Here is a 27045-nt window from a genome sequence, read left to right as displayed (position 1 = left end):
ATTCTGCACAGAAATTAGAGTCATCTTAGATTTAAAAATCTAGTCAGTTGCCGTGCTTCATTTCTGACTGTATCACTATTAGGCATAAGAATAATACGAATATAAACATGACACGATACGTATACTCTTCCGCGTTTACTGTTGTCTCACTCTAGTTTCGTAGTTTATTAGGCAGACAGGATTTAAATTAGATAGCAGCAAACACGAAAGAATACATGGCAAAATGTTTATATTCGTATTATTCTTATGGTGAAGAGAATACTGCATGTGATTCACAATTCATCAAGTTCCTATTAGCAACCATCTCTTCTCACAGGTAGGAAAAAATTCAGAACGTGGAGTTGGCCATATTGACAAACATCCCAAACAGTCTTGCCAGTCGGATTTTTGTAGTACATTGAAATGCTGCTACATTCGAAGATGAGCAATACGGAATTTGTATTTACTTCGTTGGATAATGTATGAAAATGCAGTGGTCAAAACTCAAAGTGGAGAAGAAAAGCTCGTCTTTCACCTTTTTTTTTTTTAATTTATTTACTGGCGCAGAGGTTTTGGTGCCAGTATTTATCTTTGTGCCTACAAAGCATACCTGTGTAGCGCTACGTATATTCGATGGCAGAAGTTAGTTGTGGCAGCGCATTTCAACATTTTTCAGAACTTCCGCTTGCTTTGCACTCGATTCTAAGCCGCAGGCGGTTTTTTGGATTACAAAAACCGGGAAAAAAGTGTGGCTTAGATTCGAGTAAATACGGTAATTCTTTTGGTACAAATACTTTGTATACACTCAAGCATTCTCAATACAGTTTTGAATATACTCGTGCATTCTCCATAAAGATTTAGCAGAGGACATGAAAACAAGTTGAAGAAACCTAGTGCATCAGTTGACAGCTCACATATGTTGTTTCCCAGCCCACAGACCCCTTGAGTATGTTTGCTGTGACACTGGAGAGGATGGAGTCTATGGCACTGCCATACACTTATGGCAGCTTTAGGGTTGCCACATGTGACCCCAAGTGAAATTCCCTTATATTTCCCTGACTTCCAGACAAGTTTTAGCATTTTTCCATGACAAATTTTGAGATCTCAAGGGGTAAGTAAAGATATCAGTTGACAAAAACTTAAGTATTTCTAAATGTGTGAGCAAAAGTCTTAATTACTAACATCAACATCTTTTGCAGTGAACTTTTTTTAGATTGAGAAAGCAAGCCAAATGGTATACATGCTTCATTAAGACCACTGATGTTATGTTATTTCTATAAAATGAAACACATTTGGTGACAAAAACATGTATTTCATTGGAGTTGCAAGACAGATTTAAAATAACATCACTGATTTCAGAAATACCCTCAGAAGAAAGTAAGTCTCTTGAAAGAAGTGTATAAGGCAGGGAAGAATGTAAATTGACACTGTAGGTGACTGCCAACAAAATGTTTGTTATTGCTGGTTATTACCCACTGTGTTACGTCTTTTATTTCACAGATACTGTGTGGTTTTTCTTACAAGAAATACATGTGTACATGGCATACAAGCTGCCAGTGACTGCCACAATTTTCTCCTTCTTATCATCCATACTTTCTAAAATATAAACTACTTTCAAAGTGGCAAAATGTACGAGAATAAATAAAACATCAATAAAATACCGCAATTTACAATGTATTTTCAGTGAGATAGTTGCAATTCCTGAAGTCCATCGCCCATGGTCTCTGACCTGCTGAGGAGTACTGCAGTGCTAGGTCTATGGATAAACCATGAAAATCTGCTGCATTACATCACACACAAACAGACCTGGCCTGCGGGCATGTAGGTGAAACCAGATCTGAAAGGCAAATGATGGGCTTTAGATTGACAGGCCTGATCTTTAGAGATACCCACAGAACTAGCCCGCAGTTTTGCCCTGTCATGGAGGTCACCTGGTGTGGCCAGCTATTCACATGTCACAGACACCATGTTGATGACATGAGACCATGGAGACCAATCCATGCAACAGATAACTTGAGCAAATACTCTAAGAATCAATACTAATGAGGATAGGTAGCCACTCACTGTAAAGATGATAGCTGTGCTGCAGACATGCGCGTAGAAAAGACAATCACACTCTCACAACCAAATTTTTGGCCATAGCATTTGTCAGAAAATGATAGCAGACACACATTCACACAATCACTTAGACACAACTCACGCACACATGACCACTGTATCCGGTCACTGCATCACCAGTCTCTGAGTATCAGATCAAAGCAAACCACTCCTCATGCCACCCTGCCTCTTGTCAGCAGCTGCTAGGCTAGCAGTAAGAAGAGGTGACAGCACTGATTGTAAGCTCAGGGCAGTGGTAGAAATAAGAGCAGAAGAAAGAATGAGGCAGTAGGGGAGCAGCTCATGTACTCCACTCTGCCCAGCCAGCGACGATGCATGATATCTCAGTAAACAAACCATTTCATCTACTGGGACAAAAATGAGATTTTTCCAGTGTTTCTTTTTTCAAATTTCCCTGATATTTCCTTGATTATCCTGACACATTTGAAATTTCCTGATATTCCCTGATTTCGAGAACTTCTCTTCTAGCAACCCTGAACTCTTACAATGGGGAGCACAAAGCTAAATATTAATGTTGCGTGACAGCAATGTGACGTAGCTAAATGGTCTATTAGGCAGGTTGTTTAGTGGAGCTTTATTTTGGGAGTATGGAAGAGAATTCACACAGTGTTGATATAATGTCTCAATTTTGCAAGGAAATGATGTATTTAGACACAAGTGTAAACAATTATAATTACCCACTACTGATGTTTGTTATTTTAACTGACTAATTATATCATCATAAATTAAAGGCACTGCAGTGCAGTTTAACTCATTTAATTTACTTTACAAGTGCATACTGGGCTTTTAACACATAAGACATAAAATTTAACATGCACATTACATACTTACAAGACATGAACATGTGCAATAGAAAATTATGTCAAAATATGAGGACATATGACCATCATCTTTGAGATAAATTATTTGTGGGGACACAAACACAAAGTATGCTCCTTAAGCTGCCAGTAATGCCATGACCTTGGAGGAATGTATTTATTCCCTTCCTAATAATCCATTTTCTCTAAACGTAAATAAAGATTCAACAGCTCAACAAGCAACCATCTCAAGCTTCGATATACCTTTCAACCACTCCCTCACTGTAAATGATAATCCTTAAATTACTGAAAAATAACCATAGAGTTTTAAAGCTTCCAAAATTATCAATAGAAAGTAAAGAGACGATACTGGAAACCAAATGCTGCAACAATGACCAGTTAATCCAAAATTTTGTTCAGATGCAATATATAGCATTGACAATTACTTTTCCTTCTTCAAACAAATACTGACATTCACTTTAAGTTCCATTGTGAATAATATTAACAGCATACATAAATCTAGAGCTTTAAATAAATTAAATTCAACAGAAAATACATCAGCCACCTTTATTCTATAACCATGAAAAAATCATGAGCTTTAATAACAGCTGCTTTCCATGGTGTCATTAACTGGACACACAGGAGGTGTACCCATACAGAATATGCTACCTGTCCTGCACTGTCAGGGTAACAGCAGATGCAGGACCAGTTTTTCAGAGTAAAGTTAGCTGTTAGAAATTTTGAATTATAGTAACTCTGTTTAGGAGTATGTGTGCATGAAGGTGCAGTATTCTTAAAGTATTTGAAATAATAGAACAATGATATAAAATTGTATATGTTTTTGAATGTTTTACAAATACATTATTTAACCACATTTCATGTAATTCTAACCAGCACATGATCCAAATTTACACATTTTGTCCTACTCTGGTTTGCTGTGCATTATTACAGTTTGTTTACTGATATGCCCTTAGAACAAACGATGCAGCTCCCAAGCTAAGGAGTCAGACAACCAGAATATTCTCAATATCTGACACCTATTAATGTCAATTAAGGTTACTGACAATTTAATTCACTTAGTGCTGGTTTTGCAATCCTGGTTCTTGTCCTTTCCATTAATTTTAAGTTCAGCCAAAGCATGACTTTACGAATTGTTTATCTACCATGCTTCAATGCATTTCTGTGTATGTTTCACATAAGCTTTAATGTTTAACACTTTCAGATATGCCAATGTGCTCATTCTCTCTCACCGAATGCCCCAGAGACAGGTTTCAAGCTTTCACTGTTAAGAACAACATAGATCAGGCTTTCCTAATTGGTACATCATGATGTTTTACTGTGTAGCAGAGTTAAACAAACTTCGTTGCAAAATTTAGTTTTGTCCAGAAATCTAAACTTTATAAGATTATTATGCTGCATTTTATTTTTAATGTGGAAGGTAGTAAGATGGAGATCCCACTGATGACAAGGACAATAAAGACAAGGTCCAAGTGTTATTAAAAGGAGGTGATTCACCTGGGATCCATTCTGGTTCAGTGGGTAAAGATACCATATTTCTCTCAAATTCTCTTCACATATGCAGACTGAGTTATTAGAAAACTTTTCTCCCAATTCCTTGATTCATAATCCCAAGAAGGAATCAATCTTTTCTACAGTGATCTGAAAACATTTACCCAATGCTTGATAAACATAGCTGTTGCATCAATGGAGCCCACAGCCAATCCATCACAAACATAAAACAGCAGTACCAGGTTTTCACCATAGAACACACATGGATCTGAACAGCTCTTCTGCATATTATTTTCAGTAGTAAATTTAACAACACATTCATACCCACCACTTTGAATCTTGCTTTAAACTGTATAGACTGTTTAGTAAATTACATACACTTCTTTTACCATCATCAAATCCCTCTGCTTGACACATATATAGTTCCTTCTTCAAAATACCAATCAGAAATGCTGTCATCACATCAAATTGTCTTAAATCATATTGAGTTGCAATGCTCAACAGAGCTCTCATCATCTTAAATTTGTAAAAAGGCTAAACATGTCAACATAATATATTCCAAAACATTGAATATGTATTTTTTCCATCAATCTTGAGCCAGTTCATTATTTGAAACAAATTTTATAGTAAAGACTAACTGATTTTCTATGACCTTGTTTGTTTTAGTTTTGTAAACAAGTTTCTTTCTTTTACTTGTTTCCAGAGCAATCATTTATTCATCCATTGCTTTCTTCCACTCTTCAGGATTTTCTGACTACACTGCTTCTTTACAGTTCCTTGGTGTCCTGCAAAGAAGCATCATTCTTGATTGATGGGCTGAATCTTCACTGTAAGATGATGGTTTCTTCAAATTTTGTGATTCACATAAATTGTGGCTTTCTTTGTCTTCATTCTTGCTGCCAAGTTTCTCTCAACTTGCTCTAAATGTCATACAACTGGTCGCAGTCCTTTTGTCACTTGTTGCTACATTTTGTTTCATGCAATCCCACTGACTATCCTCTCCAAATTCAATATTTTCATGTTCACTTCCTGTAAAATTTTCAGCTACATCTATATATCAACACTTTTTGTCTCTTGAGTAAGTAGTTTCTATAATTGTTTGCAGCTGAATTTTACATCTCTTCATATGCACATACAACTTTTTTCAGGAAAATAAACATAGTATCCACAATCATCATAGCCAACAACATATCACTTTTAGGATTTAGCATCAAACTTTTTCCATTTTTGTGTATGAATCCAAGCAAACCATTCCGTTTCAAATATTACCAACTTATCAAAATGACCTTTCTCCAGAAATATTTAAGTTGAAAATTTAATTTTCATGGGACCAGTTCAATTTGAAGTATGTTGTAGCCAGAACAGCCTCACCCCACAATGCTTCTGGTAGGCATTCAACAGAGCAGAGCCAAGAATGTGCCATCTCACGAAGGATTCAATTTTCCGGCTCATCAACTCCATTCTGCTGATGAGTGTATGGTGCAGTAACTGAACGTTTCAGTCCAATTGAGTCAGCAGACTTATGTGCATTTTTATTAGAGAACTCCTTGTCACTGCCTGCATGTAATTCTTTCACAGTAAAATATCAGCTTGTGTCTTTATCATTTTAATGAACAGTGATAAATTTCTTTTGTTTTTCTTTTTTTGTGTTGCAATAGTTTTGTTGCCCTATAGCTGCAAAAACCATTCTTAAAAACAACAAAGTACTGATGAAAGTGCAAAGCATTTTTTTTTCACTGGTCTACAAACATCTGCATAAACTAATTCTCCAGGTGTAAAGGGTTTCTGCACTCTTTCACCAAATACCAGCTGATGATGTTTACTGTAGATGCATTAGAAGCGATACCATCAATTTTTGTCTGTATATCACAATCTTTTGAAAACTGCTGCATAAATCATTTATTTTTATGACCAATTTTTTCTGCCATCACTATAATGTGTTATCAGTTTCTGCAACAACACAAGACTTTTCTTGATTAACAACATTCACATCTAGAAAATAACCTCATTTTTGCCAACAGATGTAGCAATGGCAACTGAATACTGTATTTGAAAAATATTAATGATTTTTCCATCATTTCGAATTGTGTAATTTATTCCTTTTTGCGCAACTTTCTTAACAGAAAATAAGTTACGGGATCCATCAGGATAAAAGCAAACATCTTCAAAATATCCCTCTGCCCATTTCTGTTGATTGAAAATCTGAACATCAATTTGACCTGTACCAAATTCTTCAATCTGCACACCATTCTTGGCACTATCCACCTTCCTTGGAGATTCAAATGGTTCATACATAGTGTACCAATTATGCTGACTTGTTACGTGATGTGTTGCATCACTGTCAATATACCACTCGTCGCAGCCAAGTGTATTTATATCTACCGAAAAATTACTGACTCTACCTATTGAAATCTTTTGCTCAGTTTATTAAGTATTTGTGAGACTACAACACTAGTTGCCTGTGCCAATACATTCATTTGATCAATGGCCCTTTTTCTTACTTATAAAACGCAACAATCCATTTAGCATCATTTTGATAAGTGACCTACTTTCCCATATGAAAAGCATTTTCTAACTTAATTTCTTTTATAATGAGATGTTTTCAATGCATCTGTTTCAGATGAAGTTTGTGGCTTCATTGCTGTTTGTTAATCTTTATTTTCACTGTCACTGCTGTAGCTACACTTCTGTCAACACGACTTGCTATTCTCAGTACATAATTTAAACACTGTTGTTTTGCACTGCTGTTTTGCAACTCATTCGTTTGGCTATATTGCCTTGTGTCCATATGTGTGGGGAGCCCGACACAATGTTTTGAAAACCTGCATCAAAGCTGACGAGTGTTTTTCTGTGAAAAGACTTCTGTAATCTTCACAATACCAACCATGTGAAAAAACAATTATCCACCTGAAGATTATGGTGTGAACCACTTAAATACTTAGCTGCACAATAAACAAGTGATTGATGCAAAAAACTGTTTTATTTGTATTTATCAACAGTTACAGCCCTCAACATTCTGTCCCTTATTGACAAAATATTCATTATCTCAAATCTCTTTAGCAATGTCCACCTCTGTAGCGCAGTGGTAGCATTACCACCTACCAAGCAAGGGACTGGGTGTATATGTCATTCATCATCATTTCTATCATCACTGACACGCAAGTTGCCAATGTGGCGTCGACTAAAAGACGGCGGCCAAACCCCGAAAAGGGATATCCCAACCTACACTCCTGGAAATGGAAAAAAGAACACATTGACACCGGTGTGTCAGACCCACCATACTTGCTCCGGACACTGCGAGAGGGCTGTACAAGCAATGATCACACGCACGGCACAGCGGACACACCAGGAACCGCGGTGTTGGCCGTCGAATGGCGCTAGCTGCGCAGCATTTGTGCACCGCCGCCGTCAGTGTCAGCCAGTTTGCCGTGGCATATGGAGCTCCATCGCAATCTTTAACACTGGTAGCATGCCGCGACAGCGTGGACGTGAACCGTATGTGCAGTTGACGGACTTTGAGCGAGGGTGTATAGTGGGCATGCGGGAGGCCGGGTGGACGTACCGCCGAATTGTTCAACACGTGGGGCGTGAGGTCTCCACAGTACATCGATGTTGTCGCCAGTGGTCGGCGGAAGGTGCACGTGCCCGTCGACCTGGGACCGGACCGCAGCGACACACGGATGCACGCCAAGACCGTAGGATCCTACGCAGTGCCGTAGGGGACCGCACCGCCACTTCCCAGCAAATTAGGGACACTGTTGCTCCTGGGGTATCGGCGAGGACCATTCGCAACCGTCTCCATGAAGCTGGGCTGCGGTCCCGCACATCGTTAGGCCGTCTTCCGCTCACGCCCCAACATCGTGCAGCCCGCCTCCAGTGGTGTCGCGACAGGCGTGAATGGAAGGACGAATGGAGACGTGTCGTCTTGAGCGATGAGAGTCGCTTCTGCCTTGGTGCCAATGATGGTCGTATGCGTGTTTGGCGCCGTGCAGGTGAGCGCCACAATCAGGACTGCATACGACCGAGGCACACAGGGCCAACACCCGGCATCATGGTGTGGGGAGCGATCTCCTACACTGGCCGTACACCACTGGTGATCGTCGAGGGGACACTGAATAGTGCACGGTACATCCAAACCGTCATCGAACCCATCGTTCTACCATTCCTAGACCGGCAAGGGAACTTGCTGTTCCAACAGGCAATGCACGTCCGCATGTATCCCGTGCCACCCAACGTGCTCTAGAAGGTGTAAGTCAACTACCCTGGCCAGCAAGATCTCCGGATCTGTCCCCCATTGAGCATGTTTGGGACTGGATGAAGCGTCGTCTCACGCGGTCTCCACGTCCAGCACGAATGCTGGCCCAACTGAGGCGCCAGGTGGAAATGACATGGCAAGCCGTTCCACAGGACTACATCCAGCATCTCTACGATCGTCTCCATGGGAGAATAGCAGCCTGCATTGCTGCAAAAGGTGGATATACACTGTACTAGTGCCGACATTGTGCATGCTCTGTTGCCTGTGTCTATGTGCCTGTGGTTCTGTCAGTGTGATCATGTGATGTATCTGACCCCAGGAATGTGTCAATAAAGTTTCCCCTTCCTGGGACAATGAATTCACGGTGTTCTTATTTCAATTTCCAGGAGTGTATAAGTGCCATACGATCATTTAATTTCTTTAGCAAGCTTGCAATATCCAACACAAAGTAAAGGCTTGACTCCAAGCAATAGAATTAGACATTTCCTTGCTTTAGCATTAGCTTTGATCCATTAGGCGAGATTGCTATTATAATTTTGTACACTTTCTTCTGGCTTCATCAGCTCACTATATACACTACAGCCCTTTAAAATGGCTACACCAAGAAGAAATGAAGATGATAAACGGGTAATCATTGGACAAATATATTATACTAGAACTGACATGTGATTACATTTTCACGCAATTCTGGTGCATAGATCCTGAGAAATCAGTACCCAGAACAACCACCTCTGGCCGTAATAACGGCCTTGATACGCCTGGGCATTGAGTCAAACAGAGCTTGGATGATGTGTACAGGTACAGCTGCCCATGCAGTTTCAGCATGATACCACAGTTCATCAAGAGTAGTGACTGGCATATTGTGACGAGCCAGCTGCTCGGCCACCATTGACCAGATGTTTTCAATTGGTGAGAGATCTGAAGAAAGTATGCACAGGGCAGCAGGCATACATTTTCTGTATTCAGAAAGGCCTGTACAGGACCTGCAACATGCGGTCCTGCATTATCGTGCTGAAATGTAGGGTTTCGCAGGGATCAAACGAAGGGTAGAGCCATGGGTTGTAACGAACATGAAATGTAACGTCCACTGTTCAAAGTGCCGTCAATGCGAAAAAGAGGTGACCGAGATTTGTAACCAATGGCACCCCATACCATCACGCCTGGTGATACACCAGTATGGCTATGACAAATACACGCTTCCAATGTGCGTTCACCGTAATGTCGCCAAACATGGATGCGACCATGATGATGCTGTAAACAGAACCTGAATTCATCCGAAAAAATAATGTTTTGCCATTTGTGCACCCAGGTTCATCATTGAGTACACCATCGCAGGCGCTCCTGTCTGTGATGCAGCATCAAGGCTAACTGCACTCATGGTCTCCGAGCTGATAGTCCATGCTGCTGCAAACCTCGTCGAACTGTTCGTGCAAATGGTTGTTGTCTTGCAAATGTCCCCATCTGTTGACTCAGGAATCGAGATGTGGCTACACAATCCATTATGGCCATGCAGATAAGATGCCTGTCATCTCAAATGCTAGTGATATGAAGTGGTTGGGATCCATCATGGCATTCCGTACTACCCTTCTGAACCCACTGATTCCATATTCTGCTAACGGTCATTGGATCTCGACCAACGCGAGCAGCAATGTCGTGATACGATAAACCACAATTGTGATTGGCTATAATCCAACCTTTATCAAAGTCAGAAACGTGATTGTATGCATTTCTCCTCCTTACACGAGGCATCACAACAACGTTTCACCAGGCAATGCCGGTCAAGTGCTGTTTGTGTATGAGAAATTGGTTGGAAATGCTCCTCATGTCAGCATGTTGTAGGTGTCGCTACCAGTGCCAACCTTTGTGTAAATGCTCTGAAAAGCTAATCATTTGCATATCACAGCATCTTTTACCTGTTGGTTAAATTTTGCATCTGTAGCACGTCATCTTTGTGGTGTAGCAATTTTAATGGCCAGTAGTGTATTATTCCTGGCTCATGAGAAGTCGTGTGCTTATTGCACCAGAGAATATTTGCCAAGTCTGTTCGATGTACACTACTGGACATGACAGTTTGGCAATCTCCCTGCATAAAACCTTCATCTTTATATCACCAGAATGTGTTCTGTGTCACAAGATTGATTTGATCATGCACAAAGAATATTTAAAACAGTGTACAAAATTAAGTGATTGTAATCCAGACTGAATAACACTCTGTTGGAAAGCAAGAAGGTGAATAACAATAAGTCCAGTGCTAAAACATTAAAATATATTTTAAAGAAGTAATTTAACATGAATTTGGCCAAAGGAATACTGGAAAATGAGAGTGCAGGAGGAAAAGGAACAGTTCCAAATGAGTTCTATTCAGGGATGAAATTAAAAGCCTCAATGAAAGCAGTACAGCTACACAAAGAAAACTTACATCATAATCAACAAAATTTGCCAGTAAAAATGTAGCACACAAACAGGAAGTTCGAGAAATTATACTTGCAGGTAGCAATCACCTTAGAGGAAGAAAATTATGTTATGAGGATATCAAAGAATATGCTGTTTGCTATGAAATGAATAATCTATATTACTAAATGCATATCCCAGAACATAGCACCAGTTGCAGATGAAAGTTGCACATGCCCTATATTAATGTCCACTAATTGGTGTCCACATACTTTTGATGAGAGAGTATAGATATGAGGGTTGTCCAGAAAGGAATGCACTGCATTTTTTTCCAAAATGTTATGTATGTATTATTTGAAGTCTCCTGAGTGAGAGTGCCAAGTTTCCATCACTTCCGACGCAGAGTAGCTGTGTTCAAAATGGCACCTGTAAGTGTTGCGTATTACAAGCAATGAGCTATCACTGAATTTCTCACTGCAGAGAAAGAAACTGTGGGGAATATTCACAAATGCTTGTGCAAAGTCTGTGGAGCATCTGCTGTCGACAGTAGTACAATTAGTCACTGGGCGCAGAGGGTGAGGTCATCAGAAGGCAGTTTGGCGGAGCTCCACAATTTGCAGCCGTCAGGGAGACCATCTGTGGCTGTCACACCTGACATGTTGCAGTGAGCTGATGTTGTCAATCATGAGGACAGATGCATTGTGACTCAGCAATTGGCACTGCATCTGTCAATCAGCAAAGGAAGTTCACACAGTGAAGCATTGGCTCGACCACCAGGACAAGGATTGGTAGCAACAGGGCATATATGCCCTTGTTTCCCACCAGTGCAAGGCCACTAGAGCAGAAAGGAGATTACATGGAAAAATAGGGTGTGAAGATAAAACATCATTCTTTTATGTGTGTAATTCTTGTTATGTTCAATAAAGAATTGTTGAAGAAAAAAAAATGTGGTGCTTTACTTTCTGGGCAACCCCTGTATTTCACAATGGAGAATTAAATAAAGTTATCTTTTTCAGGCATGAGATGCGCTAACTGCAATTGTACCCATCATTTTCTGCTACTTCAGCTCAATCATCTCATTTGTCTTATGGAACAATGCTGTAGGCCTATACTTAACAAGTAGCTACATTTCTCATTTAAACTGTTAATTTTATACATCTCTGATTATACTTGTGCCAGTAAATTCTCTGCAAACACTCTGATTGATTGAAGTACAGTCTGAAAAAAGTCAAACAAATATTCAGTCAGATACTGATAGGATTTCAAAGTGGTACAAATACTGGCAAATCACTTTAAAAGTTCAGAAGTGTAAAACTGCACAGTTCATGAAATGAAAAATATGTTGTGTCGAATGACTATAGTATCCATGAGTGACAGTTGGAATTGGTCAACTCTACAAATGCCAGGGCATAACAATTTGTAGGGATATGAAGTGGGACAATCACATATTCTCAACAGTGTCCATTGGTAGAATACTATGGAAATGCAATCAGTTTACAAAGAAGATTGTATGTAAAACAGTTATGTGACCCACCTTATAATATTACTCAAATGTGTCAGCCCAAAACCACATAACACTATCAGGGGATTTTGAATATATACAAAGAGGCAGCACAAATGGTCAAAGGTTTTCGTGAGTCTACCTCCTATAGGAATATGTGACACTTCTTTTTGAACACCCTGTACATTCAGTGATTAACCTCTTGCGGTGAAGTGAAATGAAGAATGATTTTCTAGTTTCTGGTGAAATAAAATATCATACAGTGAGTGAATGCTTCTGTTTTAGTACATTTACTATCAATAAATCAAAGACAAAATTTAGAAGAGTTGGATCCTATTTTGAGTGACTATTCAATATTATTTTAAATCACAAAAATAACTGCCCAGTGAAACAAGAATACTTTTCCATATTTGGACATAAATACTTTTGGGCTTTTGGACAGGTGTAACTGTTTATAGACAGTCAGATACGTACTTGGAAGAAAAGTTTTCAAAAGTATATCCATACCTTCTGCATTACAGAAAACTTGAAGATACGAATAGTAAAACAATGTTGCTACCATAGGTAGGAGCATCAAAGAACCTGCTGTCTATATCTTCAAGGATCCTTTGTATTGTCACAAAATTGTTGTGTTAGTATTCATACTCCTGCCCCTAGCGGAATCATGGGTAATGTCTACTTCTGCTATTCCTTTAAAGGTCTATGTTTAAAAGTTTGATTCTGTTTATTATTGTTATTATTATTATTATTATTAGTAGTAGTAGTAGTAGTAGCAGTAATAGTACTTCATGTGAGATGAGTAGAGCCATGGCCAACAGGGGTTTTTCTGCTGCATATCACAAAATGATTGCTGTAGTGCGTGTTAAAAGGTCTAGCTCGTAGCTCGACTACACCATGTCAATGTTTTTTTTAATCTACAATTATCTGTTTATCTATCCCCCCCCCCTCCCCCCCCCCCCCCCCCAATGAAACATGGACCTTGCTTTTGGTGGGGAGGCCTGCGTGCCTCAGCAGTACAAATAGCCATATCGTAGGTACAACCACAATTGGGGGGGGGGGGGGGGGGGGTAGTATCTGTTGAGAGACCAGTCAAACATGTGGTTCCTGAAGAGGGGCAGCAGCCTTTTCAGTAGTTCCAGGGGCAACAGTCTGGATGATTGACTGATCTGGCCTTATAACATTAACCAAAACGGCCTTGTCATGCTGGTAGTGCGAATGGCTGAAAGCAAGTGGAAACTACAGCCGTAAATGTTCCTGAGGGCATACAGCTTTACTGTATGGTTACATGATGATGGTGTCCTCTTGGGTAAATATTCTGGAGGTGAAAAACTGCCCCATTCAGATCCCTGTGCGGGGACTACTAAAGAGAATGTCATTATTAGAAAAAACAAAATGTGTTCTACGGCTCGAAGCATGGAATATCAGATCCCTTAATCAAGCATGTACATTAGAAAATGAAAAAGGAAAATGGATAGGTTAAAGATAGATATAGTGGGAATTGTGAAGTTCGGTGGCAGGAGGAACAGGACTTCTGGTCAGGAGAATACAGGGCTATAAATACAAAATCAAATACGGGTAATGCAGGAATAGGTTTAATAATGAATAAAAAAAAACAGGAGTGCTGGTAATCTACTACAAACAGCATAGTGAACACATTATTGTAGCCAAGACAGAACGAAGCCCATGCCTACCACAGTAAACCAAGTTTATATGTCAACTAGCTCCATGGGTGATGAAAAGATTGAAGAAATGTATGAGGAGATAAAAGAAATTATTTAGAGGGAAACAAAAATTTAATAATCATGGGGGAATGGAATTCAATAGTAGGAAAAGGAAGAGAAGGAAAAGTACTAGGTGAATATGGAATGAGGGCAAGGAATGAAAGAGAAAGCTGCCTGGTAGAATTTTGCACAGAGCATAACTTAATCATAGCCAACACTTGGTACAAGAATCGTGAAAGAAGGTTGTATATGTGGAAGAGGTCTGGAGACACTGGAAGGTTTCAGACAGATTATATAATGGTAAGACAGAGATTTAGGAACCAGGTTTTAAACTGTAAGACATTTCCACGGCAGATGTGGCATCTGACCACAATCTGTTGGTTATTAACTGTAGATTAAAACTGAAGAAACTGCAAAAAGGTGGGAATTTAAGTAGATGGAACCTGGATCAACTGTAAGAACCAGAGGTTGTAGAGAGTTTCAAAGAGAGCATTAGGGGTGACAACAATGGGGGTAAAAAATACATTAGAAGAGGAATGGATAGCTCTGAGAGATGAAATAGTGAAAGCAGCAAAGGATCAAATAGGTATCAAGACAAGCGCTAGTAAAAACCCTTGGGTAACAGAAGAGATATTGAACTTAATTGATGAAAGGCGAAAATATAAAAATGTAGTAAATGAAGCAGGCAAAAAGGAATACAAGCATCTCAAAAATGAGATCAACAGAAAGTTCAAAATGGCTAAGCAGGGATGGCTAGAGGACAAATGTAAGGATGTAGAGTCACGTATCAGTAAGGGTAAGATATATACCGCCTACAGGAAAATTAAAGAGATCTTTGGACAAAAGAGAACCACTTGTATGAATATCAAGAGCTCAGATGGAAACCAGTTCTAAGCAAAGAAGGAAAAGCAGAAAGGTGAAAGGAGTATATAGAGGGTAAGGGCGATGTACTTGAGGGAAATATTATGGAAATGGAAGAGGACGTAGATGAAGATGAAATGGGTGATATGATACCACGTGAAGAGTTTGACAGAGCACTGAAAGATGTAAGTCAAAACAAGGCCCCGGGAGTAGACAACATTACATAAGAACTACTGATAGCCTCGGGAGAGCCAGCCCTGACAAAACTCTACCACCTGGTGAGCAAGATGTATGAGACAAGCGAAATACCCTCAGACTTCAAGAAGAATATAATAACTCCAATCCCAAAGAAAGCAGGTGTTGACAGGTGTGAAAATTACTGAACTATCAGTTTAATAAGTCACGGCTGCAAAATACTAACATGCATTCTTTACAGATAAATGGAAAAACTGGTAGCAGCCAACCTCGGAGAAGATCAGTTTGGATTACATACAAATGTTGAAACACGTGAGGAAATACTGATCCTATGACTTATCTTAGAAAATAGATTAACCCACTACATTTCTAGCATTTGTAGACCTAGAGAAAGCTTTTGACAATGTTGACTGGAATAGTCTCTTTCAAATTCTGAAGGTGGTGGTGGTAAAGTACAGGGAGCAAAAGGTAATTTACAATTTGTACAGAAACCAAATTGCGGTTATAAGAGTCAAGGGGCATGAAAGGGAAGCAGTGGTTGGAAAAGGAGTGAGACAGCGCTGTAGCCTATCCCTGATGTTATTCAATCTGTATATTGAGCAAGCAGTAAAGGAAACAAAAGAAAAATTTCGAGTAGGAATTAAAATCCATGGTGAAGAAATAAAAACTTTGAGGTTTGCCGATGACATAGTAATTCTGTCAGAGACAGTATAGGACCTGGAAGAGCAGTTGAATGGAACAGACAGTGTCTTGAGAGGAGGCTAGAAGATGAACATAAACAAAAGCAAAATGAGGATAATGGAATGTATTCAAATAAAATCAGGTGATGTTGAGGGAATCATATTAGGAAACGAGACACTGAAAGTAGTAGATGAGTTTTGCTATTTGAGGAGCCAAATATCCGATGATGGTCAAAGTAGAGAGGATATAAAATGTAGACTGGCAATGGCAAGGGAAGCGTTTCTGAAGAAGAGAAATTTGTTGACATCGAGTATTGATTTAAGTGTCAGGAAGTCATTTCTGAAAGTGTCAGGAAGACTTTTCTGAAAGTATTTGTATGGAGTGTAGTGATGTATGAAAGTGAAACATGGATGATAAATAGTTTGGACAAGAAGAGAATAGAAGCTTTTGAAATGTGGTGCTACAGAAGAATGCTGAAGATTAGATTGATATATCACTTAACTAATGAGGAGGTTCTGAATAAAATTGAGGAGAAGATTAATTTGTGGCACAACTTGACTAGAAGAATGAATCAGTTGGTAGGACACTTTCTGAGGCATCAAGGGATCATCAGTTAGTGTTGGAGGGAAGGGTGGAGGGTAAAATCATAGAGGGAGGCCAAGAGATGAATATACTAAGCAGATTCAGAAGGATGTATGTTGCAGTAGGTACTTGGGGATGAAGGAGCTTGCAGAGGATAGAGTAGCATGGAGAGCTGCATTAAACCAGCCAGTCTCTGGACCGATAACACAACAACAACAATTATCTGTTAATTGTTATTGGTTTTCTTGGGAAGCATTGATTGAAATTTATAATTAGCTCCATTGAGTAGTGTAACTTTAATACAGAGAATATATTCATATTTTTTTTTTTTAAAAAAAAGAACAACGACAACAACAACGGACTGTATTCTTTATGTAATGGTGACGAAAGAAAAGGCATCACAATTCAGGTCGAAGGTGTATATTGATTTACAAGTTAGCAGTCTTTTCTGGAAAATAATTGAAGCTGCTAATGAGAAGAATTGCAAGAAGCATTATAACTTATTTTACATAACATATGAATTGATTATAAGTATAACTTTACAGAACATGATAATTAATTATAAATATATGATAGGAAGTCCACATTACAAACAAGAATTCCAGTAATCTTGTTCACAAACAGGTCTATATCCCAGGTACATTAACCTTACTCACCAGTAATTGTGTGCCGGTAAACTCCAGGTTTTACTGTGCGAACCTCCACATTGTTGACACATACAACATGTTGATAATTACTGTTGCTTGGTAGCCAAGAGATGACAGCTGATGAACTGGTGACACGGCTTGCACGCACACTAGTTGGACCAAGAGGTACATCTTTCCCTATGACCATTGTACATGCTGCATCCCGTGAAGTACGGCGATTTGGTGTGACTGAACGAACACTGATGCGATGGGGCTATATGATGAGAAACAAAACACACAGTGCCATACTAACTTATCTTTTGCTAAAGATCAGAGAAGTCTACTTTACAAATATGTATAACCTATTAGACTGCAGATGTAACATTCCATATACAGTTTCAGATAACTCAAGAACAGTGCTACAAAATAATTTCACAAAGATGAAATTCCTGAATTTCACAAAACATGTCCCCCAACAATTTTCCTCAAAATGCCTTAACAGTGCTGTAACAGTACACATACTATGTAATTTCTTTCATTAGTTTCTAAATAACCTGTATGTGTCATCTCTACGAGATGAACAAAGAAATTAATTAATTTCAGCTTAAACTAAGTTTTTTTGGGTCAAAACTTGGCCACGTAAAATTCCTCTGCTTTTGCTCCAAGGGAATCCTCCAGTGTGTATGTGGTAGCACTACACAGCAGTGGGTGGGCAGTAGCCTACTCTTCTTTTACTCACACAGTATGAAGTCCATACTGAGGCCTCACTTTTTCAATTTTTCTCTACATCTTTTTACATGAAGGACAGACAGTTAAGCGTGTTAAAGTCATTCAACATTCTTTACATCAGGCAGGTGACTTTTCATCCTGTATCATCAGATTATGGGTTATATTAAACCACTTTCAGACTCTAGTCACCTGCAGTGTTTTGACAAGGATAACTGCCTGTTACTCAAATTAAGGATGCTGATCCCTTGATCCTTCCTCTACTGATTTTTATTTCAAATAGATGTCAAGTGGTGATACTTCATCTAAAAAAAGGAACAGTTGGTAGACGCTGAAAGAAAGGAAAAATTCTAATACTGTGTCAACAGTGAGGTCATTAGAGGTATGGCAGAGATGTCCAACATTTTCTCCTTCACTGGGTGATTGTGCTGTGCATCAGCTTCATTCACAGTTCTAGTCTCCTTTGTGGAATACCCATAATCACTAAGAATATGTTGTTCTTTGTTTTAAAGAGGAAAAATAAGTCTAACTTCTTGTCAACACTAAGGTCCTAAAAGACAGAACACAAGTTCACTCAGTTGAAAAGAGCAAAGAGAAAAATATCTTCTATACCAAGTTCATACCAGCCATTATCTGATGTGATTACAGAAAACCAGGTGAATCCTTAACCACCATGGTTGGATTGGCAGTGGGAGAGGCAGGGACAGAGCAGCTTGAACAATAGCATTCCTGCATTTTAATTACAATCCAATGCTGCTCAGAGATGGCACTTAATGGTACTTGGAACTGTCTGAACTAAATTATAGAAACAGTCCCATTGATTGTGAGGTGGAAAGAGCATTGAAAAGAACTAAAGTAATGGAAATTGGAGCTTCTGGCATAGCTGCAATTTGTGGCTTCTAGTCCTTGTCACAGAAGTGGTTGATTTGCCAGTGGAATGTATGGGTTCCTTATCACTGTTAACAATGTGGGTGACTGATGGGGCGATTATAGCCAGTGGCATTTCAATTACTGCTGTGGTTGAAGTATTATGAAAAGCATAGCTGAGTTGCAGATAGGCACAGCAAAAAGACTATGAGAAAGTGAACTTTCAGCCAACAAGGCCTTTGTTGAAAATAGGCAACATACACACACACACTCAAGCAAACACAACTCACACACACATGACCTCATCCTCTTGCAGTTGCAGCTGAAGCCAGACTGTGAGCATCATCGCATGATGCAAGAGGCAACCAAGTGGTGGTAAGGAAGAGCCTGGCGTGTGGAGGGGAGAGATAGCATGTTAGGGGTGGAGGGTGGAGAGTTTTTTGGGGTGGCATTGTGCATGTTACTCTAGTTCCTGGAGAGCAAGAGTTTCAGTGTTTGTTGCGGGATACAAGAATTCTGGATTGCATAGCAGGAGAATTTTATGGATGGAGAGAAGGTATTGCTGGGAGGTTTGGGCTTGACTGATTGGGTTTTGCAGGACTATGTTGATGAATTCTGTCAGAGACAGCAAAGGACTTGGAAGAGCAGTTGAACAGAATGGACAGTGTCTTGAAAGGAGGATATAAGATGAACATCAACAAAAGCAAAATGAGGATAATGGAATGTAGTCAAATTAAGTCGGGTGATGCTGAGGGAATTAGATTAGGAAATGAGACACTTAAAGTAGTAAAGGAGTTTTGCTATTTAGGGAGTAAAATAACTGATGATGGTCGAAGTAGAGAGGATATAAAATGTAGACTGGCAATGGCAAGGAAATCGTTTCTGAAGAAGAGAAATTTGTTAACATCGAGTATAGATTTAAGTGTCAGGAAGTCGTTTCTGAAAGTATTTGTATGGAGTGTAGCCATGTATGGAAGTGAAACATGGACGATAACTAGTTTGGACAAGCAGAGAATAGAAGCTTTTGCAATGTGGTGCTACAGAAGAATGCTGAAGATAAGGTGGGTAGATCACGTAACTAATGAGGAGGTATTGAATAGGATTGGGGAGAAGAGAAGTTTGTGGCACAACTTGACTAGAAGAAGGGATCGGTTGGTAGGACATGTTCTGAGGCATCAAGGGATCACCAATTTAGTATTGGAGGGCAGCGTGGAGGGTAAAAATCGTAGAGGGAGACCGAGAGATGAATACACTAAACAGATTCAGAAGGATGTAGGTTGCAGTAGGTACTGGGAGGTGAAGAAGCTTGCACAGGATAGAGTAGCATGGAGAGCTGCATCAAACCAGTCTCAGGACTGAAGACCACAACAACAACAACAACATGTTGATGAGGGTTAAACTCTGGCAGAATCTGAACAGATTAAGGTCATTATGGAAGGCAGGGTGGCAGCCACGGATGGGTAAATCAATGGTAAGGCCAATCAGGGGAATTCCATGAGCCAAGCAACAATGCAGGAACAATATGTGAGACTAGGTTATAGCTACCCAGAACCAAGACCCACACAGTATTCCTAAGATGTTACGTGGCTCATGGAATGTGAGACTAGGTTCTGGCTGGCCAGTAACCAGTCCCACATACTGTTGCTGCATTGTTGGTTGGCTCATGGAATCCCCACAATTGGCCTTACCATCAAGTCATCCATCTCTGGCTTCCACCCTTCCTTCCACAATGACCTCCATCTGTTCAGATTCTGCCAATCTATAGCGCTCACCAACATAGTCCTGCAAAATCTTATCAATCAAGCCCAAAGCTCCTAGCAGTACCTTCTCTCCAACTGTAAAAATCTCATTCTATGCAATCCCAAATTTCTGGGTCCCATAACACACATTACAATTCTTGCCCTCCAGGAACTAGAGCAACATGCTCAATGTCACCCTAAAAAACTCTCCACCCTGCTCACTTCCTACTCCTGTCTTGGAATATCACTCCCCACTACCTCTACAACAACATCCAAACTTTCCCCTTGGGCCCTCATAGTTAACAAACCCTGTCTTGCAGACCTACTACACTTACCCCACCCTCCAAAACTCCCTCCCACCACTAAACTGGAATCCAGAACCTAAACAGACCCAAAACACAGTTATGAACCTTTCCTCCAAAAGCCTTAGCTTCACAGAAGTATCACTCCTTTCCAAAGGTCTCACCTTTTGCCCAATTACCAAATTCAGTCATGTAGATCTTGTTAGAAATTGTCTCTTCTTATTTCGGTAGCTACAGTGATAACACAGTTTTGCAAATAACCCTATCAATCAGACTCAACCAAAGACCAATGTTGAACCTTGCCTGGCTCCATTCACTCCTCCATGCAAACCTGATCCACCTCCACTGCCCCCAAATCACAACTCCTGTTAATATTCCAGAATTTCTTAACCTTGTCCCTTGCCTCAACATGATTCCCCAAATCTCTCAACATGCAAACTAACTTTACATCTGCAGAAAGAACTGCAATCCACCATCTAAAAACTGATCCCAACCTTATAATCCTACCTGCTGATGAAGGCTCCACCACAGCTGTCTTGAACTGCAAGGATTACCTGGCAGAACAACTCTGCCAGCTGCCAGATTCATCCACCTATAAACCCTGCCGCACTGACCCTGTTCCAGAAATCTAGCAGGATCTCCAGTCCTATCACAAAACCTCTTCCCAGAGTCCATCTCTCTTTTCACCCCTATCAATTGCCGCACTCCTACCTTCTACATGCTTCCTAAACTCCATATAACCAACCATCCAGGAAGCCCCCTTGTGGGCGGATACTGCGTCCCAACAGAGATAATCTCTGCTCTCATAGACCAACAACTTCAGCCTATTACCTGCAACCTACCTTCCTATATAAAAGATACAAACCATTTCCTCCACTGTTCCTGTTCCTTTACCACACGGTGCCCTGCTCATCACTACTGATGCACTTCCCTTTACACTAGCATCGCTAATGCCCATGGCCTTACCACCACTGAACACTACCTTTCCCAATACCCAACAGATTCCAAACCAACAACCTCCTTCCTAGTCACAATGAACAACTATATCCTAATTCACAATTACTTCTCCTTTGAAGACAACATCTACAAATAAATCTGGGATAGGCCTATAGACACCCATATGGCACCATCCTCTGCCAACTTACTTATGGGCCACTTAGAGGAATCTTTCCTAAACACCCAGAATCCCAAAACCCCTCATCTGCTTCAGATTCATTGCTCACATCCTTATGATGTGGATTGAGGGTGAGGACACACTATCCACATTCCTCCAGAACCTCAACATTTTCTCCCCCATTCGCTTCACTTGGTTCTACACAAACCAACACGCCACTTTCCTCAATGTTGACCTCCACCTCAAAGATGGCTACGTCAGTGTTTCTGTCCATATCGAACCCACCAACCACTAGCAATACCTCCACTCCAATTCGACAGCTGCCATACATTTCATACCAAGAGGTCTCTTCCGTACAGCCTAGCCACTCATGGCCATCGCATATACAGGGTGATTCAAAAAGAATACCACAACTTTAGGAATTTAAAACTCTGCAACGACAAAAGGCAGAGCTAAGCACTATCTGTCGGCGAATTAAGGGAGCTATAAAGTTTCATGTAGTTGTACATTTGTTCGCCATTTCAGCCAATGAAGTTTTTGGTCCCTTTTTCTTCGAAGGTGCTACTGTAACTGGACTACAGTATCTGGAGATGTTAGAGAATTGGCTGTTCCCTCAGCTCGAACAAGAAGCACAACAATTCATATTTCAGCAGGATGGAGCGCCACCACATTGGCACTTATCTGTCCGTAACTACCTGAATGTCAACTACCCGAGGCGATGGATCGGCCGCCAGGCAGCCCGTGACAGAGCACTTCATCACTGTCCTCCAAGAAGCCCTGATCTTACCCCCTGCGATTTTTTCTTATGGGGGTATGTTAAGGATATGGTGTTTCAGCCACCTCTCCCAGCCACCATTGATGATTTGAAATGAGAAATAACAGCAGCTATCCAAACTGTTACGCCTGATATGCTACAGAGAGTGTGGAACGAGTTGGAGTATCGGGTTGATATTGCTCGGGTGTCTGGAAGGGGCCATATTGAACATCTCTGAACTTGTTTTTGAGTGAAAAAAAAAACCTTTTTAAATACTCTTTGTAATGATGTATAACAGAAGGTTATATTATGTTTCTTTCATTAAATACACATTTTTAAAGTTGTGGTATTCTTTTTGAATCACCCTGTATATAGTGATGAACAGTCCCTCACAAAATACACTTAGGGCCTCACTGAGGCCCTTACAGACCATAATTACCCTCCCAACCTTGTACAAAAATAAGTCTCCCATGCCTTATCCTTCCGGTCACCCACCACCTCCCAAAGTCCCACGATCTGGCCAACGAGGAGCATTACCCTCATGATTCAGTACCATCCAGGACTGAAGCAACTGAATTACATTCTCCCCAGGGTTTCAACTACTCTCATTGTGCTTTGAAATGAGAAATGTCCTATCCACAATCCTTATGCCCCTCCCACAGCTGCATTCCATTATATACATATATACATCTAAAAAGAAAGATGATGAAACTTACCAAACAAAAGCGCTGGCAGGTCGATAGACACACAAACAAACACAAACATACACACAAAATTCTAGCTTTCGCAACCAATGGTTGCCTCGTCAGGAAAGAGGGAAGGAGAAGGAAAGACAAAAGGATATGGGTTTTAAGGGAGAGGGTAAGGAGTCATTCCAATCCCGGGAGCGGAAAGACTTACCTTAGGGGGAAAAAAGGACAGGTATACACTCGCACACACACACATATCCATCCACACATACACAGACACAAGCAGACATTTGTCTGCTTGTGTCTGTGTATGTGTGGATGGATATGTGTGTGTGTGCGAGTGTATACCTGTCCTTTTTTCCCCCTAAGGTAAGTCTTTCCGCTCCCGGGATTGGAATGACTCCTTACCCTCTCCCTTAAAACCCATATCCTTTTGTCTTTCCTTCTCCTTCCCTCTTTCCTGACGAGGCAACCATTGGTTGCGAAAGCTAGAATTTTGTGTGTATGTTTGTGTTTGTTTGTGTGTCTATCGACCTGCCAGCGCTTTTGTTTGGTAAGTTTCATCATCTTTCTTTTTAGATATATTTTTCCCACGTGGAATGTTTCCCTCTATTATATTTATACATATATACATATATATATATATATATATATATACATATATATATATATACATATGTACATATAATATGTACATATATATGTACATATATAATGTACATATATAATCCCCCCCCCCCCCCCCTTGTCGTTGGTGGGGAGGCTTGCGTGCCTCAGTGATACAGATAGCCGTACCGTAGGTGCAACCACAACGGAGGGGTATCTGTTGAGAGGCCAGACAAACGTGTGGTTCCTGAAGAGGGGCAGCAGCCTATTCAGTAGTTGCAAGGGCAACAGTCTGGATGATTGACTGATCTGGCCTTGTAACAATAACCAAAACGGCCTTGCAGTGCCAGTACTGCGAACGGCTGAAAGCAAGGGGAAACTACAGCCGTAATTTTTCCCGAGGGCATGCAGCTTTACTGTATGATTACATGTTGATGGCGTCCTCTTGGGTAAAATATTCCGGAGGTAAAATAGTCCCCCATTCGGATCTCCGGGCGGGGACTACTCAAGAGGATGTCGTTATCAGGAGAAAGAAAACTGGCGTTCTACGGATCGGAGCGTGGAATGTCAGATCCCTTAATCGGGCAGGTAGGTTAGAAAATTTAAAAAGGGAAATGGATAGGTTGAAGTTAGATATAGTGGGAATTAGTGAAGTTCGGTGGCAGGAGGAACAAGACTTCTGGTCAGGTGAATACAGGGTTATAAACACAAAATCAAATAGGGGTAATGCAGGAGTAGGTTTAATAATGAATAGGAAAATAGGAATGCGGGTAAGCTACTACAAACAGCATAGTGAACGCATTATTGTGGCCAAGATAGATACGAAGCCCACACCTACTACAGTAGTACAAGTTTATATGCCAACTAGCTCTGCAGATGACGAGGAAATTGAAGAAATGTATGATGAAATAAAAGAAATTATTCAGATTGTGAAGGGAGACGAAAATTTAATAGTCATGGGTGACTGGAATTCGAGTGTAGGAAAAGGGAGAGAAGGAAACATAGTAGGTGAATATGGATTGGGGGACAGAAATGAAAGAGGAAGCCGCCTGGTAGAATTTTGCACAGAGCACAACATAATCATAACTAACACTTGGTTTAAGAATCATGAAAGAAGGTTGTATACATGGAAGAACCCTGGAGATACTAAAAGGTATCAGATAGATTATATAATGGTAAGACAGAGATTTAGGAACCAGGTTTTAAATTGTAAGACGTTTCCAGGGGCAGATGTGGACTCTGACCACAATCTATTGGTTATGACCTGTAGATTAAAACTGAAGAAACTGCAAAAAAGTGGGAATTTAAGGAGATGGGACCTGGATAAACTAAAAGAACCAGAGGTTGTACAGAGATTCAGGGAGAGCATAAGGGAGCAATTGACAGGAATGGGGGAAATAAATACAGTAGAAGAAGAATGGGTAGCTTTGAGGGATGAAGTAGTGAAGGCAGCAGAGGATCAAGTAGGTAAAAAGACGAGGGCTAGTAGAAATCCTTGGGTAACAGAAGAAATATTGAATTTAATTGATGAAAGGAAAAAATATAAAAATGCAGTAAGTGAAACAGGCAAAAAGGAATACAAACGTCTCAAAAATGAGATCGACAGGAAGTGCAAAATGGCTAAGCAGGGATGGCTAGAGGACAAATGTAAGGATGTAGAGGCCTATCTCACTAGGGGTAAGATAGATACCACCTACAGGAAAATTAAAGAGACCTTTGGAGATAAGAGAACGACTTGTATGAATATCAAGAGCTCAGATGGAAACCCAGTTCTAAGCAAAGAAGGGAAAGCAGAAAGGTGGAAGGAGTATATAGAGGGTCTATACAAGGGCGATGTACTTGAGGACAATATTATGGAAATGGAAGAGGATGTAGATGAAGATGAAATGGGAGATATGATACTGCGTGAAGAGTTTGACAGAGCACTGAAAGACCTGAGTCGAAACAAAGCCCCCGGAGTAGACAATATTCCATTGGAACTACTGACGGCAGTGGGAGAGCCAGTCCTGACAAAACTCTACCATCTGGTGAGGAAGATGTATGAGACAGGCGAAATACCCTCAGACTTCAAGAAGAATATAATAATTCCAATCCCAAAGAAAGCAGGTGTTGACAGATGTGAAAATTACCGAACTATCAGCTTAATAAGTCACAGCTGCAAAATACTAACACGAATTCTTTACAGACGAATGGAAAAACTAGTAGAAGCCGACCTCGGGGAAGATCAGTTTGGATTCTGTAGAAACACTGGAACACGTGAGGCAATACTGACCTTACGACTTATCTTAGAAGAAAGATTAAGGAAAGGCAAACCTACGTTTCTAGCATTTGTAGACTTAGAGAAAGCTTTTGACAATGTTGACTGGAATACTCTCTTTCAAATTCTAAAGGTGGCAGGGGTAAAATACAGGGAGTGAAAGGCTATTTACAATTTGTACAGAAACCAGATGGCAGTTATAAGTGTCGAGGGACATGAAAGGGAAGCAGTGGTTGGGAAGGGAGTAAGACAGGGTTGTAGCCTCTCCCCGATGTTGTTCAATCTGTATATTGAGCAAGCAGTAAAGGAAACAAAAGAAAAATTCGGAGTAGGTATTAAAATTCATGGAGAAGAAATAAAAACTTTGAGGTTCGCCGATGACATTGTAATTCTGTCAGAGACAGCAAAGGACTTGGAAGAGCAGTTGAATGGAATGGACAGTGTCTTGAAAGGAGGATATAAGATGAACATCAACAAAAGCAAAACAAGGATGATGGAATGTAGTCTAATTAAGTCGGGTGATGTTGAGGGAATTAGATTAGAAAATGAGGCACTTAAAGTAGTAAAGGAGTTTTGCTATTTGGGGAGCAAAATAACTGATGATGGTCGAAGTAGAGAGGATATAAAATGTAGACTGGCAATGGCAAGGAAAGCGTTTCTGAAGAAGAGAAATTTGTTAACATCCAGTATTGATTTAAGTGTCAGGAAGTCATTTCTGAAAGTATTCGTATGGAGTGTAGCCATGTATGGAAGTGAAACATGGACGATAAATAGT

General features: G+C 40.2%; 1 protein-coding gene across 1 annotated transcript in view; it reads right to left on the bottom strand.

Annotated features, from left to right (window-relative positions):
* Nucleotides 1-27045, bottom strand: part of LOC124712216 (RIMS-binding protein 2-like) — a 384205-nt gene that overhangs the window by 130061 nt on the left and 227099 nt on the right. Inside the window, exon 7 of the mRNA XM_047242511.1 lies at nucleotides 17247-17490. Within this exon, the coding sequence (XP_047098467.1) occupies nucleotides 17247-17490 (244 nt within the window). The remainder of the gene's footprint in view (nucleotides 1-17246; nucleotides 17491-27045) is intronic.

The sequence above is a fragment of the Schistocerca piceifrons genome, chromosome 8 (assembly GCF_021461385.2).
Source record: "Schistocerca piceifrons isolate TAMUIC-IGC-003096 chromosome 8, iqSchPice1.1, whole genome shotgun sequence".
NCBI lineage: Eukaryota > Metazoa > Arthropoda > Insecta > Orthoptera > Acrididae > Schistocerca > Schistocerca piceifrons.
Note: the sequence above shows the minus strand (reverse complement) of the source record. Positions and strands in the feature narration are given on the sequence as shown.